This window comes from Numida meleagris, chromosome Z (genome assembly GCF_002078875.1).
Source record: "Numida meleagris isolate 19003 breed g44 Domestic line chromosome Z, NumMel1.0, whole genome shotgun sequence".
In the NCBI taxonomy this organism is placed as follows: domain Eukaryota; kingdom Metazoa; phylum Chordata; class Aves; order Galliformes; family Numididae; genus Numida; species Numida meleagris.
Genome location: NC_034438.1, coordinates 17,647,108 through 17,661,265, shown reverse-complemented (window position 1 = coordinate 17,661,265; position 14,158 = coordinate 17,647,108). Strand labels below are relative to the sequence as shown.

Sequence of the window (14,158 nt, the reverse complement as noted above, 5' to 3'; positions counted from 1 at the left end):
AAAGCAACCATTTTTGTTGACTAAAGACAGCTTAAACTCATTTTACTTCTTATCTTGAGGACTTGTATCACAGTCTTCTTGCAGCCACTCAAAAATGGGACAATAGCAGAGAAAGCAGCAGGCTCATTTCTCTGAACAGGCGCACAAGAGCTTTCCAAATCACTGCAAAACTACATCACTTATATAAGAACAGAAATAAAAGCTAGTTTCCAGGAAATACTACTGGAACCAAAGATGGGGAAGTCTGTGCATGAAGCAAGTCATGCTCTGGTGTCTTGCTAATGGATTGTTTACAGAAATACTTTTCCTCAACAGGTTAATCTTACACTAGTTACTGGAAGTGGCCTGACTGTGAGCTAGAAGCTGAAGACTGATGTCACTGACTGGATTAACTGCTACACTAAACTTACAGGCAATGGGATGCAGAATCTGTGACTAGCCCCAAGCCCACTCAGACATCAGAAGGAAGAAGCAGTCTTTGAAACTGAATTGGAGTGAGGCTGATTTCAGTCCAGATCATACAAGAAAAATGAAGATTGTATTGTCAAATAGTTATGTGCTGGAAAACAATGGTACAATCAGCTTAAGTTACGTTTCTAACAACAAACAACAAGACCCAAGATGCATCTCTCACTGCTGCAAAGAGGAAAGGCAAACACCTTCAAAAGAGAGCCTTTCCATCTACTTGCTTAGGATGTCTGGGTTAAGCATTAGCCAGCCAGCCACTCAACTACAAAAAAATACAAGCAAGATGCTGTACGATTACGGAATAGCACAGTTCTCAAAACTTATACCCTGACTGTCCATTCATAACTTCTGAAACCAGAAGAGTTAAATGTTTAAAATCATGTAATTACAGATTATTTTAGTTACTCCAATGAAGCATACAGTAACCCAACAAATCCTTATCATAAGCTGTCATGGTAAGAACTAGCTATACTGGTCACTTCCCTCTTAAGAGCCAGTTTTCTCCCCTCCCAGTTATAAAAACATGCCACTTATTTGAACATGGAAAGGGAGTAACAGCGCTAGACCTAGATTGTATCATTTCCCCCTTCCTCTTAGGTATCATAATGGAAACCTTACCACAATAATGCTCAGAAATGCAGCAAAGCAAACAGTGGACCTTCAGAAGCAAAACTGAGATGCTGGCTCTGCAAAGTGAGCTTACTTTTTCTAAAACAAAGTCTGGACAGACAAACTGTTCCTGGAAAACACCAAAATCATAGAATGGCTTGGGTTGGAAGGGACCTCAGGGATCATCAAGCTCCAACCCCCATGCTGCAGGCAGGGCCGCCAACCTCCACATCTAATACTAGACCAGGCTGCCCAGGGCCCCAGCCAACCTGGCCTTGAACACCTCTAAGGACTGGGAATCCACAACCTCACTGGGCAGCCTGTTCCAGCACCTCACCACTGTCTCAGTAAAGACCTTCCCCCTGATATGCAATCTAAATCTTCCCTCCTTCAACTTGAAACCATTTCCCCTTATCCTGCCATTATCTACCCTTGTCAAGAGTTGACTCCCCTCCTGCTTGTAGGCTCCCTTTAGATGAAAATAATCATCTAAATTGGCTAATAATCATAACTGCAATGAGAAATTCAACTGCAGTTATGCTTACCCACTAGATACTTGCGGCTTCAAGCAAGAAAAATTAGTTTTAAGCATTTCTTTAGGGCAAGATCCATAGGCCTGCTTTGTGCCTCCACCAAATCATAAATTTGTCATCACATTGGCTACATAAAAAAAAAGTGTTTTGAAATCCAGAGACAGCGGTATCTTCTCTCCCAAAGATTCAGAAGAAATTAAAAAAGGCATGCCCTGCTGAAGGTACCAGCTCCTGTAACATGAGCTATATTCTCCCCACAGAGGGGAGACAAAGCACAGCTGGTCCCACTAGTAGAACCAGCACAGCTCTTCTGCACAGACAGTTTCTCAGATCTGAAAATGCAGCACTTGCATAAATTAGGTCCCCATCTATTTTTGGCTTTGTTCCAAGCCCATTTACCAGTTGTGCAAATCAAGGAGATGTGCAGGCATTTCAGCCTTAAGATCAGAGAAACTTAATGCATATTTGTAAAAATAGAAAACAGAGGAATGTTAATTTGTTTAGTGGTGGTCTTTCCCTTACAATTATGAATTGGAATAGCACAGAGTAATTTCCCAATAAGCCCAAACAACCGGTATCTTCTCAAAAATCCTATGACTCCTAAAGCATAGCTACTACTAGTTAAAGAAGCTGTGGGCATATCAAACTAAAAAAGAAAAAAAAAAAAGAATCATATTCTTCCTTTGACAACTGTTGTTGTATCTCTCAAATCCAGGTTTTAACTGGGACAGAAACACACAATTTTTAGATTGTTCTCAAATCAGCATGTAACAAAACACTACAAGCACAAACTAGACAGAAGTCATCTAAAAGTGCTAAATACACCCAAATTTAAATACTTATTTACTTACAGAGATCCTGCTAGATGAGGAGGGCTCGCTTTTTGTAACACATGCTGCATTAACATCTTACATCCTTCCTTCCATCAAGCTCTATAGGTGCTTTCCTCCCCAATTTTCCTATTTCAGGCACCCTTTGAAATCCCTCCCAGCTCCCCAGTCATATACACACAAGGCTCTGCGTGTACTTCCATTTCCTCTCAGACTCTGTGAAGTTGTGTTCTCACTCTTTAAGCCTTCACTCCATATCCTTTAACTCCTTTCTTCCACTTTCAGTTCCTCTCAGGATAACTGATTCTCCTACTGCCACCTCTCTCCAATTCACTGCCTTGCTGTTCTCCAGCTTACTTATTCACCCCCTTATTCCCTGGCTTTCAGTTAACAGCTTCTCCTTTTTCAGTCCCTTTTTTCCTTCATGTTAGTATCCCATTAACTGATGTGTTATCTCAACCACTTCCCTTCATTTTCTTTCAGGCACACTTCTGTCCTCAGGCCTTTGTTTTCCCACTCTTTGGAGCTCTATTCTTGTCTGAACCACAGACAGGAGCATGCAGAGTTCTTACCTCCATGCTATCAAGTTCTTCAGATTGCAGTCACCAAGAAACATCTGAAAGACACCTGAAGAACAAAAGGTCTGTCACCTCTGAAACATCCCATCTTATAAACCCCCCACAAGGCTTCTATGCAGCTGGGGGCCACAACATGAACAGTGATTACTGCAAACACAACAGGCTTCATGCTAGCAGAGCCCTGCTGACAGTAGCTTGATGACACTGATGAGCAGAGAAGTTTCACTCAGAACACTTCAAGAGTCAGATGCAACTCCATTTGGACACAGTGATAATCTGAGTCCTGGTTTCCTGAGTTGGGATTCAGGCTTTGAATGAAACCCGGATTAAAGAGGCATCACCTACTTTGTGACAAACATTGCTCTACCCCTACCTGATGCGCCAGTACCACAAACCAGATAGACACACAAGATGAGGACACTTGCTTACAAAGAATCACAGGCGGACCTCTAAGGCACCAGACTTGCATAAGGGTTTAACTAGAAGGTCAATCATAACATTAAATCCTGTGTTTTCTTTCGGGTCCCAGCCACATATGGTTATTTAGCTCTTAATGTATTTCCACATTTGCAAGTACTGCTAAAGGCAATGGAAATACTTATGAGTAAGTTAAGCTGCAGCCTGGAAAGAAATATTTCCTTTTTAAAAAGATATTTATCAAGCAATAAAAAAGTCAGATACCCAATTTTATGAAGTTCCATAGGAACTTAGTTGACACGGCAGAGGTTGGAAGATTCCCTGCTGGTTACCCTTTCTAGCTGCTCAGTAGTCCACTTTGTGGGCTGAAAGGAAGCCAAAAGCCTAAAATCTCTGACTGTGCTCTTCCCAGCAGTCTTGATTCCCAGGGTCTACAAGTGGCCTGCCCTGGCACTGGGTATCTATTCCATCTGCAGTAATTTTTAAAATATATGAATGCAATTCATACATAACTGATTTCAAAATACTGAAGCCATTGTTCTTCTCCACTTGGCTTCACTGGGTACCTTCACTGGCAGTAGAACTAAAATACTGCCACACACACAAGCCAGAACAAGCAAACTGCACAGCATACTAGTTTTCTGCTGAGGTACTAAGGGGAATGATATGCTTCAGCATATTTGCTGGGACAAGATGGCTTACCCTTGTACCTGAACATGCAGGAACTAAACCACATGCTTAAAAGACATGACTGAAGACACAGCAAAACTGCTCTTCTTACAATATGAATGCATACTGTAAAGAGCTAATCTATACTTCAGAATTTTGCTATGCAAATTACCAATTGTATTTTGTAATTTCAAGGCCAAGCATAATTATACTCCAAATGAGTTAACAAAGATGAATATAAAACAATTTAATTAGTTTCATTTCATTTAATTTGAGAAAATACAACAGATCTGGGTAAAGACAGTGCCCTTCTGACAAACGCCAGTCTTCCTAGAGGCCTGTGACATTCTTAGTAAAATTGCCTTACATACAGAGCAATAGGCAGGGAAAGCTACTAGTGTCAATACGAGAGTAGAGAATGCAAGTACTCGAATGAGATGGTATCAAGACCTCTCTCATGGACATCTCACAGGTCAGCTTCCAGCTCAAAGCTTCCACATTTCTTTTTCCTTTCAGAAAGGGAAGTCTGTCTCCCTCTGAGGTGGTGAAACAGGATTTGAAGGATAGTTTAGGACTGCAGTCTACAAACCTTGACTTATTTCTCTCCTGGACAGAAAAAAAAAAAAAAGCTTGGCCTGAAGTAGTGTGGATCTCAGGTACAAGGAACTAGCTCCTGCTTATTACTGCTTTGCTACTTTTGAATCCTTCTGCCATGATCTCTATTCCCAGGAGAGTCACTTGAACATATCTGCCCCTGAAATATCTGTGCAAGGAAAAAGCTTTCATCTTCTGTTAGGAATCAAATATTTCACTACAAACAATAAAGCCGAAATGAGCAATAACACTTCTGAATGGAGCCAAGAAGTCCTCTGGCATCTGAAACAGCAACTAGGTGATGGAATTTCCAAGTAGAGTTAGAAGAGAAGAGCTTCCTTAATGCCCACTGATCCTCTCCCATCTGACCTGCTGCTCCCTCACAGAAAGAAAGGCATGTTGACCTCCAGCAGAAGCCAAATGTCTGGGCACAGCACCAATTATGAACCACCCTGTGTCACCTGAACTAAACACTCTGCCAGACCTTAACATTTCTCCCCCCTCAGCAAGCTGAAGATATAAGTGTATGTCTGTCTACAATACTTAACACATTCCTACATGAAGGCACTTTCCTACTTTGTGCAGATGGGAGGCTTCTTAGTTTAATCTGAAATGTTTTATTACTCAATTTGCTGATGGGGATGGAGTGTCTGCTTTTCTCAAAAAAAAAAGGCATTTTCAGTGTGAGCCTACATATCAAATTTCACAGTGAGAACCAAAAAGCATCAGTCATCCCATCTTTTCTGTATCAGTTTGGCACAACACATTCCTAAAATGACAACCCTGCAGATTATCTGCACTGCTCTCTGTCAGAGATCTGTGTGGCTTAAGGAGATTCATTTTGTGCTCCCATACACAAGGTGGGGAGGAAGCTCCTTCTCCTCCCTCTTCCTGTAACGTGGACTTAAAACAAGTATGTAGAACAACCTGCATGGCTTCAAGACTTCTTCCCGTCATACCCTTGCTATTCCTCCCAGGAGCCTCTGGGAGGTACAGGAAACATACAGCTCTAGCTCTGAACAAGTTCTTGTCAGGGGATCACAGGGGATCCTGGTTAATTTTAGGAAGATGTCTGGTGGCATAAACAAGGTCACGTGGAGTGCGAGAAGTGGTGAGGGGAATCCTTGAGACGAGGAGAAAGCTTGTTCTGCATGTTCCAGCAGGCACAGCTGCAGGGCAGGCAGCTCCGCAGGATGGAAGAATGCGTTTCCACACTTCGGTTGGAAGCCCTGTGCTCCCTACAGGCTGGGGCACCTGGTGTGCCCGCAGAGCACAGTGTGCATTGAACTGTTCACTGCAAACGAACACAGGGCTTACAGCTAAATATACCACAACAAACTCATGTCTGCTCTGTATAGAAAGTTCCAGAACTACAAGATACTATTGATATAGCTTTTTTAAAATTAATTTAGGCATATTAATATTTATATTGGAGTTCCAAGAGGAACTCCATCCAGTCCCACTGTTTAAAAGCCAGTTGTTTGCACTTCCACCTCAGGTTTGAACTTACTCAGAAAGAACCTCACATGATCGTAGGAACCATCACACATTTTATTTCTATCAATAAACCAGCAAAATTAGCAAGCACTACAGATCCTTAATGTGTTCTTAAAAATTTAAAAGTATCAGTCATATTAACACTATTTCCATGCTAATCACAACTTCAATATTTTCCACAGATTAAGCAAACAAGTCCTTAGTCATGAGCTAAGCATCTGTATCGATATTTACTTTAGTGAAAAAACATTTCAGATGTATTTTACAGGAACATTTACAATTCTGATTACATATCTAGTGGCAAAGTTAACTTGCAACAAGAGAAAAAAATGCAATACTAGTGTCATACTCTACAGCTCAGCAGTCTAAAAATGGGAAAAAATTAAAAAAGAGAAGAGTAATACATTGATAGAACTGTCCCTGACTACAAACGTGTTTTCAAAATACACATTTAGTGAACAGAAATTACTCTGTCATGAGTCAAAGCTATTAGAATATTGTCTTGGCCATGACAATAAACAAACACTTGCCTGCTACAGTGTATTAGTCTGACAACGTCAGTAAACTCTACATGAGCTGCAAATGGAAGGTCATGGCACGAATCATCACACACTTCAGATATTTGCATTTTGTATGACTCTTCAGATTCAGACAAATGTTACCTGAAAGTAATGGGGAGACCATATTATTCAGTAGCTTTTGAAGTTCCTTGTTTAAAGAACTATGAAAATAAAATTCTGGAGGTGTTTATTGGTAGCAGAGTGGGAGGTAACATTAATATTGAAACCCAACAAATTCATTTCTCAAAATGATATTTTCACAAATTTGATTTATTTCCTTCAGTACTTTGAATGTTACACCAATTCCTTTCAGTATTCAAGAGGAACAATTCTGCAGATACAAGCATGATGGTTACATAGGATATTCAAAAAAGTCCTCAGAATGTAAGAGTGCATTTGACAGAAATGACCAGTGAGATGCAATGCATATTTGTGGTTAAAATGAGGAATATTCACTGCATTCCTTTGAGGAATAACTAACAGCTCACAAAGGGACCTGATCACCACTGCTGACAGATGAGCAAAGGATCAGTTCAGTGTGCTCAAAAGCAAGATGACAGGATGTGCAAAAAAAGGATAAAACGAGCTCAGAAAACAAGACATCAGATTTGGTCTGATGTCAGTCCAGACTAGGACATAATCCACCTCTCCAGTGCTCCACTCCCATCCTTTGCCGTGACCCCAATATGTTACAAGGTGGGTGGGTCAGGTATCAACAGCAGTATGTCAGTAATAAAAGCTGCACAAAACATGGGTGAGATACAAGGGAAGAACTGAAGTCCCCAGGTGTAATGGTGGCCATTCCATTACAAATCAGAATATTAGGACAAGGCAGATGAGAAATATCCATGAATTATGCAAATAGTTTACACTTCACAAAAGATATGCTGAGATACTCTGGAACAGTGGTAATTACTTGAATTTCTGTTTCATCTCATAGTAGATAAATGGGAATACTTAATGACATTCTAAGTTTATAGAAGAAGGAGGAAAACATGCTTTGTGAACACCTTGAAATTCATCATCATTGGATGCTAAGCAGCACTGAAAAAAAAAAGACAAAATGTTTCTGAACAAAATTAAGTGGGAATGATGATGGTAATAGCTTTTAATAATACAATTCAGAACCTCTTTGAGTCCCCAGACAAAAGTTAAAAAATACCAATTTGAAGATGCTTCTTAAGCATCAAGGTGATAGAGCTGAGGGGTGGGTTTTAGGACATTTTTCAGTCAAGATCTAACAAAATCCATTTTCCAAAAACCAAACAAAATTAAAATCTTACATACCCAAAACTGCACAGAACTCCCAAGCTTATCTTACAGGAAAAAAACTCAACAAGAAGATTCACTACTGAGCAGGGTTTTCAAGTTCTCATCAGGCAGGAACTAGGAAGCATTTGAGTCAATATCCGGAGGCTGAGCTTACAGATAAAAAGGGACGGAAGCAACAGAAAACAATGTACCACTTAACAGCCTTTTCCTAGTCACCTAGAGACAAGTAATGAAGACCCCCTTAAAGGGTTTCTGTCCACTATGCCTCAAGCAGAAGAATGAGCCGTAATTCTAGTGTTTCAAGTGAGAGCAGAGCCGACAGAAAGTAAAATAAGATGACCCTTGGGTTTTCACAGAGAGCTCTGTTCTCTCCAGGAGCACCAATATTGGCATTAGGAACTCCAAAGCTCACAGCAGATCCATTCTCTTATTGTCACTGCTAAGTACGAGCTTTGAAAGCTCATTTGAAGGACAATTATGTGGCAACATATAATTTCTATTTTAAACAAACTGGAGCCAAATTTCACAGATACTGGAAGCCAGTGAAAGCCAATGGCAGCCTTCCCAGCACCACCCCACCCCAGCTGCTTGCTTGCACCTCCGCTGCACGCTTCGGCACAGCTGCATTGCTGCCTTCACTCTGACCTCAAAACAAATATTCCAGCACATTCAGATCTCCATCTGCAGAACTAAAAATGGACAGTCAAAAGTATCTTGGAATTGAGGTGCTGGAACTGCAGGTAAAGTGCACACATCTACACTCAGGTATCTCAGTAACAGTATCTGGACTCTGCCAGTGACTGCAAAGACTGAACCTCCAGCATCACTAAATCCAACCAGACAGAAAGCTCCAGATTAGTTAGTTACAATCTATTTACTTTGCATAGGAACAAAGAAACTGCCATAGCAGATCAAGCCATTTAAGCAGAACCCCACCACTTGCAATAACTAAGAGTGATAAAAATCAGACATGAGTGAGGGTGACCCTCTTCCTGAAATACTTTCAAGCACAGAGCTGAAGAGATAGGAGGTGAAATTCCTCTCACTGTATGATTCAGCTTAAATTGGAAGCAGAGAACATGCTGGCTTACTTAAGCAGACAGTGGAAAATATCCAGCATTATGAACTGCAGTAAAACATCCATAATTGTATTTTACCTTGAAAGTACTCACATTAAGAAAGCTATATAAATATATATGTATATATATTTTTTTTACTGTAGGTACATTTTGAGAACACAAAGCAAGAATGTTGTCATTTCAGAGGAAAGAAAAAAAAAGAACAAGTCAGATCTTGGCTGTGATGTAACTGTACTTGCTCTCACTGTCCCCACTCCATTGCCCAAAGACAGGCTCTGTTAATACAGTCATGCACTCCCTTACAAGTCACCAAAGGTGCTACAAGTCACAAGCAGATCCCAAACTAACAAGCTTTAACCAGTGCTCACATGTATGTAGTCAGAACCTGGGTTTCATAGTGTTTTTTTTTTTTTTTTTACTGTCTCTAGCAGGCGCCAAAGAGGAACTGCAGAAAATATAGCACAAATATCCTCACTGGTTTTCCTGCAGCTGAACTGACACGCCTGCTGTATTTGCACATACAATTTGAAATTGGAACACTGAATTTTCATGCAAGTCATATGGTGCACGGTAACTGTACAGAGGAGACAGAGCACTTCCTGCTTGTTTCTTTAAAAACAGTTATGGCAGTATAACTAATTCTGTGGTCAGGAATGCAAATAAGTTATCCACACCAATTTCAGACACAAATAAACATCATTTAAACAGTTTCAGTGTTTAAAAAAAAAACTTTGTTAGTGAAAAGAGGTGCATATAACCATTGTGGATTTCTGCCCAAATCAGATGTTACAGCTAGAATTACAAGAAGTCATAATACAGCTACCACTGACCTCACTGCTATGATCTTCTTATATAAACAAAATCAATATACCGTCAGCACAAAGAAGGAATAAAAGGTCTGAAGTGTTTTATGCCAAAGCTGCATTTCCCAATAAAGTAACTCCCCTCCCTTACAATGTTATAAAAAGAAAGCTTAAAGAGTCACAGCTTTTAGCAAAAACACTATCTGATCCTGTGACAAGTAGAATGCTTGAAAGAGTAAATGAAAAGGGTGATTTTGACTATTCTGTTAAATCATAAGTGTAAAAATCACTTTTCAGCTTCATTCTAAAGCTTGTGCATGTCTTCCAGCATAAATAGAAAGTCTATTTAGAAAGAGACTGTAATACCAAGGAGACTGGCAGGGGGACTTCAGAGCAAGTACTGTATCATTTAATGAGCAGTAGATCTTATGGGGAAGTATAACTACTCTATTTAAAAACAGAACAGAAAACCTCTGCACATTAAATTCTTCAGTTTGCCTCTTAATAAATGTCTGAGCAACAACTGCATGCACTCACTTAAATATTTAACATGTAACATGCTCACTACTACTCAAGTACAAAGAACTCCCTCCTGCTAAAGCATGTTATTATCACAGTAAGCAGAGAGATATTTTAAGTTCTTGATGTTAGGTAACTACTCCTCTGCTAGGCCACATCTGCTAACTAGTAACAGGACATGCAGAATTGCTGAGACATGCTAAAGTATTTCTGAAGGACAGCTACAATTCATGCTGCAGTATACTTCAAACTGCACTCATGATAGGCTACTTAGAGTTTATCATACTGATACAGTGAGGAAACAAGCAGTTGCCACGTAACTTTCTCCATTATTTGTGAACATTTGTGGTCAAATGCGAGAGAGCATTTGTGAGGGGAGAAGGGCTTTAACTCACACACACACACACACACTCAGAACAGTAACTTGCAAACACAGGTACTTAACAAGTAAGCAGCACTGCCCATGTAAAGGGAAAAAATCCACAGCTGCTCTGTCATCGCTGCTGTGGGACAGACCAGCATGGAAGGAGTCAGTGCTTCAGCACCGATGTGATGTAGACTGACCTTCCTGAGCCTGACACCCAGCCCAACTCACATTTAATACCACCGTGAGACACCAGTTTGTTCTGCATTCAGACACTAATTCTTCATTTTCTTTGAAAGCCACAGAACTAGTTACAGTTGTATTAAAAGATGTACTGTACTTGCCCCGTTGACAGAGAAGATGGTGCTAAGAGTCAGAGAATTCGTAACTCATATGATTTTTTTCCCCTTCCTGAATACTTCAGATTTCTGCTAATCCTTCTGTAACTATAGAGGATTTCTTATCTGCTGGGACCACACCACATCAAGTGTTTCTGCACTGCCCTAGAAACAGTCCCAAATCCATTAGGATTTGTCAGAATTCACACAAACAGGGCATTGCTTTAGAAGCCAACTCTCAGCACAGTACTCCCACGATAAGCTAACATTTAAAAAGTATCTGTGAGGTTCAACTGGTGTAGGGCACAGCTAGAAAGAGTACACGTCATCTTTTAAACAGGGAATAGCTATCTTATGAGGTTCAACTAGCCAAATAAACAGTGAGGCAGCATTAAAGCAGAAGCGCAGATGTGCTTCTCCACGCGGCACCCTGCCAGACACCCGCAGGAGCTCAGCTGCACACCGACACCGCACTGCTGTGCCCTCCTGCCTGCACACCGCAACACTCCGTGCGCTACCCCAGCATAAGCCGAAGGCACTCAAACTGCTTCCACCCAGGAAGCCCGCACATAAATCTGCAAAACGTGCACACGAGCAGTTCTGTAACGCCTGAACGTACAGGATTTACCAATTAAAGCACGGAGACAGAAAGCCAAAGCTACAAGCACAAGGGTGCTGAATGAACTCACTCAGATGTATTACCTACAGTAACCACTACAGAACTACTTGGACTTCTCTCTGAAACAAGAGAGCAAACATTTCCGCTCCGGAGCCATTCCCTCCTCTCACATAGCGAGAGAAATGCGTTCTGCAGTATCGTGGACGCTGCAGACCGGAACCAGACTTTGCAGGAGACCTCTAAAAATAAAGCAAAAATAAAGAAAAAAAAAAAAAGCTCGGCGCAGCCGGGACAGCGCGGGGAGCTGAGGGACGCTCCGCTGCCCCGGAGCGCGGCGGGGGCAGTCCCGGCCCGAGGAGCCTGCAGCCGCCCGGCACGGCCGCTCCCAGCGCCCCGCGGCGCTCCCGGCCCCGCGCTGACAGCTGCCCCAGTCCCGCGGCGGCGCCGCGCTCACCTCGCGGCGGGGGACGATTCCATCCTCCTCTCGGCGGCGGGGTCAGCGGACGCGGGGCTGCCCACCGGCAGCTCAAGGAGCTCGGCGCCGCGTCCGGGGGAGACGGCGGGGCTGGCGGGGCCGGAGCGCGGCCCGGGCAGGTAGTGCAGCAGCAGCGCCTCGGGGGGCTCCGGCGAGGGGGAGGAGGACGACGAGGAGGAGGCGGCGGCCGGAGCGGCTGCGAGGAAGAGGGGCGCCTCAGGCAGCCGGTCCAGCTCCACGCTCCGCACTTTGCGCAGCTGCTTCCGCCGCCAGTCGGAGCGCTGCTCCCGGCAGCCGCCGCCGCCACCGCCCGCCTCCCGCAGCAGCCCGCCGCTCCCCGCGCCGCTCCCCTCGCCCGCGCCGCCCTTCGGGCTCCCGCATGAGGCGGCGGCGGCCCCTTCCGCGCCGCCGCCCGAGGATAATCCCGACGACGAGGTGCGACTCCCCGCCGCCGCCGCCATTTTCTCTGGCGGGTCACATCGGGCCCCCGGGACTCGAGCGGGGGTGGAGGGAAGAAGGAGGGAGCCGGCGCTCCCGCGGGCTGCGGAAACGGCGCTGCCTGCGTAAACGGCGTAGTGAGGGGGCGGGCGGGCGCCCATTGGCGGGGCGGGCGGCGCGGGGCGGGGCGGATGCCCGTAGGTGCGGCGGGGCGGAGCCTGGCCCCATCCCGCCCCGCCCGGTCGCCCCCGCGCAGGTGTCGGCAGTTGCAGGGCCGCACCCGCCCGGCGGGGCCGGGCAAAGGCGAAGGTACGGCACGGCCCCCCGCCCGCGCTTCAGAGGGCCGAGGGCGGGCCGCGCCCCAGAGCCGAGGGCGAGAGGGCGTCCCCGCCCCCACACGGCCCTCCTCGGGAGCGGGAGCTGCCCCGGGAAAAGAGGCTGAGGGGAGCGGAGCCCTTTATCCCCTCCAAGCCGCGCCGCGCAGCTGTCCGCGAGCGGTCGGGGAGGAGCAAGCCGCTGCAGCGCGCCGTGTGCCCGGTGCTCCCGCTCGCCCCGCTTACCTGCTGGTTCTCCGCAGTGCAGCCCGCGGCGGGATGTCAGCGTCCTGGAGGCCGCCTCACGCGGCGGGCGCCGCCTCACCCGTCCGCTCCATGTCCGCAGCTACTGAGCGGCTCGCGGCGCACCCACCTCCATGTGCTCGCCCGCCCGCCCATGTGCTGTGCCGCAGCCCGCCCCGCGCACCTCCTGCCGTGGCTCCCAGGGGTGGGACGGGGCATGCAGGCGGCAGGCATCACATGGCCGTGCATGGGGAGGCCCGAGCGAATCCCGCCTCGTCTCGGATGCTTCTCCACCACCATTGGACGGTTTTTCTTTCAGCCTCCGAGCTGTGGAGAAGGGATTTAAGTTTTGCAAGATCAGAACGGAATGCATTACTCTCAGAAACGTGCTCTTTTTTGTCAACAAACAAGTCTGCCTCTCTCAGTGCTGATATAATCTGAGATGAGGAAAGGAAACCTGAGTCTCACCTTGCATACCTGGCCATTTTCAGTTTGGTGTCATTTTGGATACAGCAGGTTGTACAATTTCATTGAATCATAGAATCCTTTGAGTTGTAAGGGACTTTTAAAGGTCATCTCGTTCAGCTCCACTGCAATGAACAGGGGCACCTACAGCTACATCAGGTTGCTCAGAGACCCATCTGGGCTGACCTTGAGCGTTTCTGGGGACAGGGCACCCTCTAACCTCTGGGCAACCTGTTCCAGTGCCTCACCACTTTTATCACAAAGAGCTTTTTTCTAATATCCAATATAAATCTCCTCTCTTTCAGCTTTTCCCTTGTCCTATTACAATAGACCCTGTCCCCCGCTTTCTTACAGCTTCCCTTTGGATACCGAAAGGCTGCTATCAGGTCTTTCCAGGGCTTTCTCTTCTCCAGGCTGAACAGCCCCAGCTCTCAGCCTGTCCTCGTAGGAGAGGTGTTCCATCCCTTGGACTAC

The 14,158-nt window shown here is 45.0% G+C and overlaps 1 protein-coding gene across 2 annotated transcripts in view; it reads right to left on the bottom strand.

The window, feature by feature from the left end:
- Window positions 1-13,434, bottom strand: part of MAP3K1 (mitogen-activated protein kinase kinase kinase 1) — a 58,624-nt gene extending 45,190 nt beyond the window's left edge. The window contains exon 1 of one of the 2 annotated variants that reach the window (XM_021381656.1): window positions 13,223-13,434. Coding sequence is in view for 1 of the 2 variants with exons in the window: in XM_021381654.1 (XP_021237329.1) it covers window positions 12,204-12,823 (620 nt within the window). In the remaining variant the exon portion in view is untranslated. Of the gene's footprint in view, window positions 1-12,203; window positions 12,839-13,222 lie in introns of those variants that run through there. The other variant, XM_021381654.1, reaches the window with a different exon arrangement.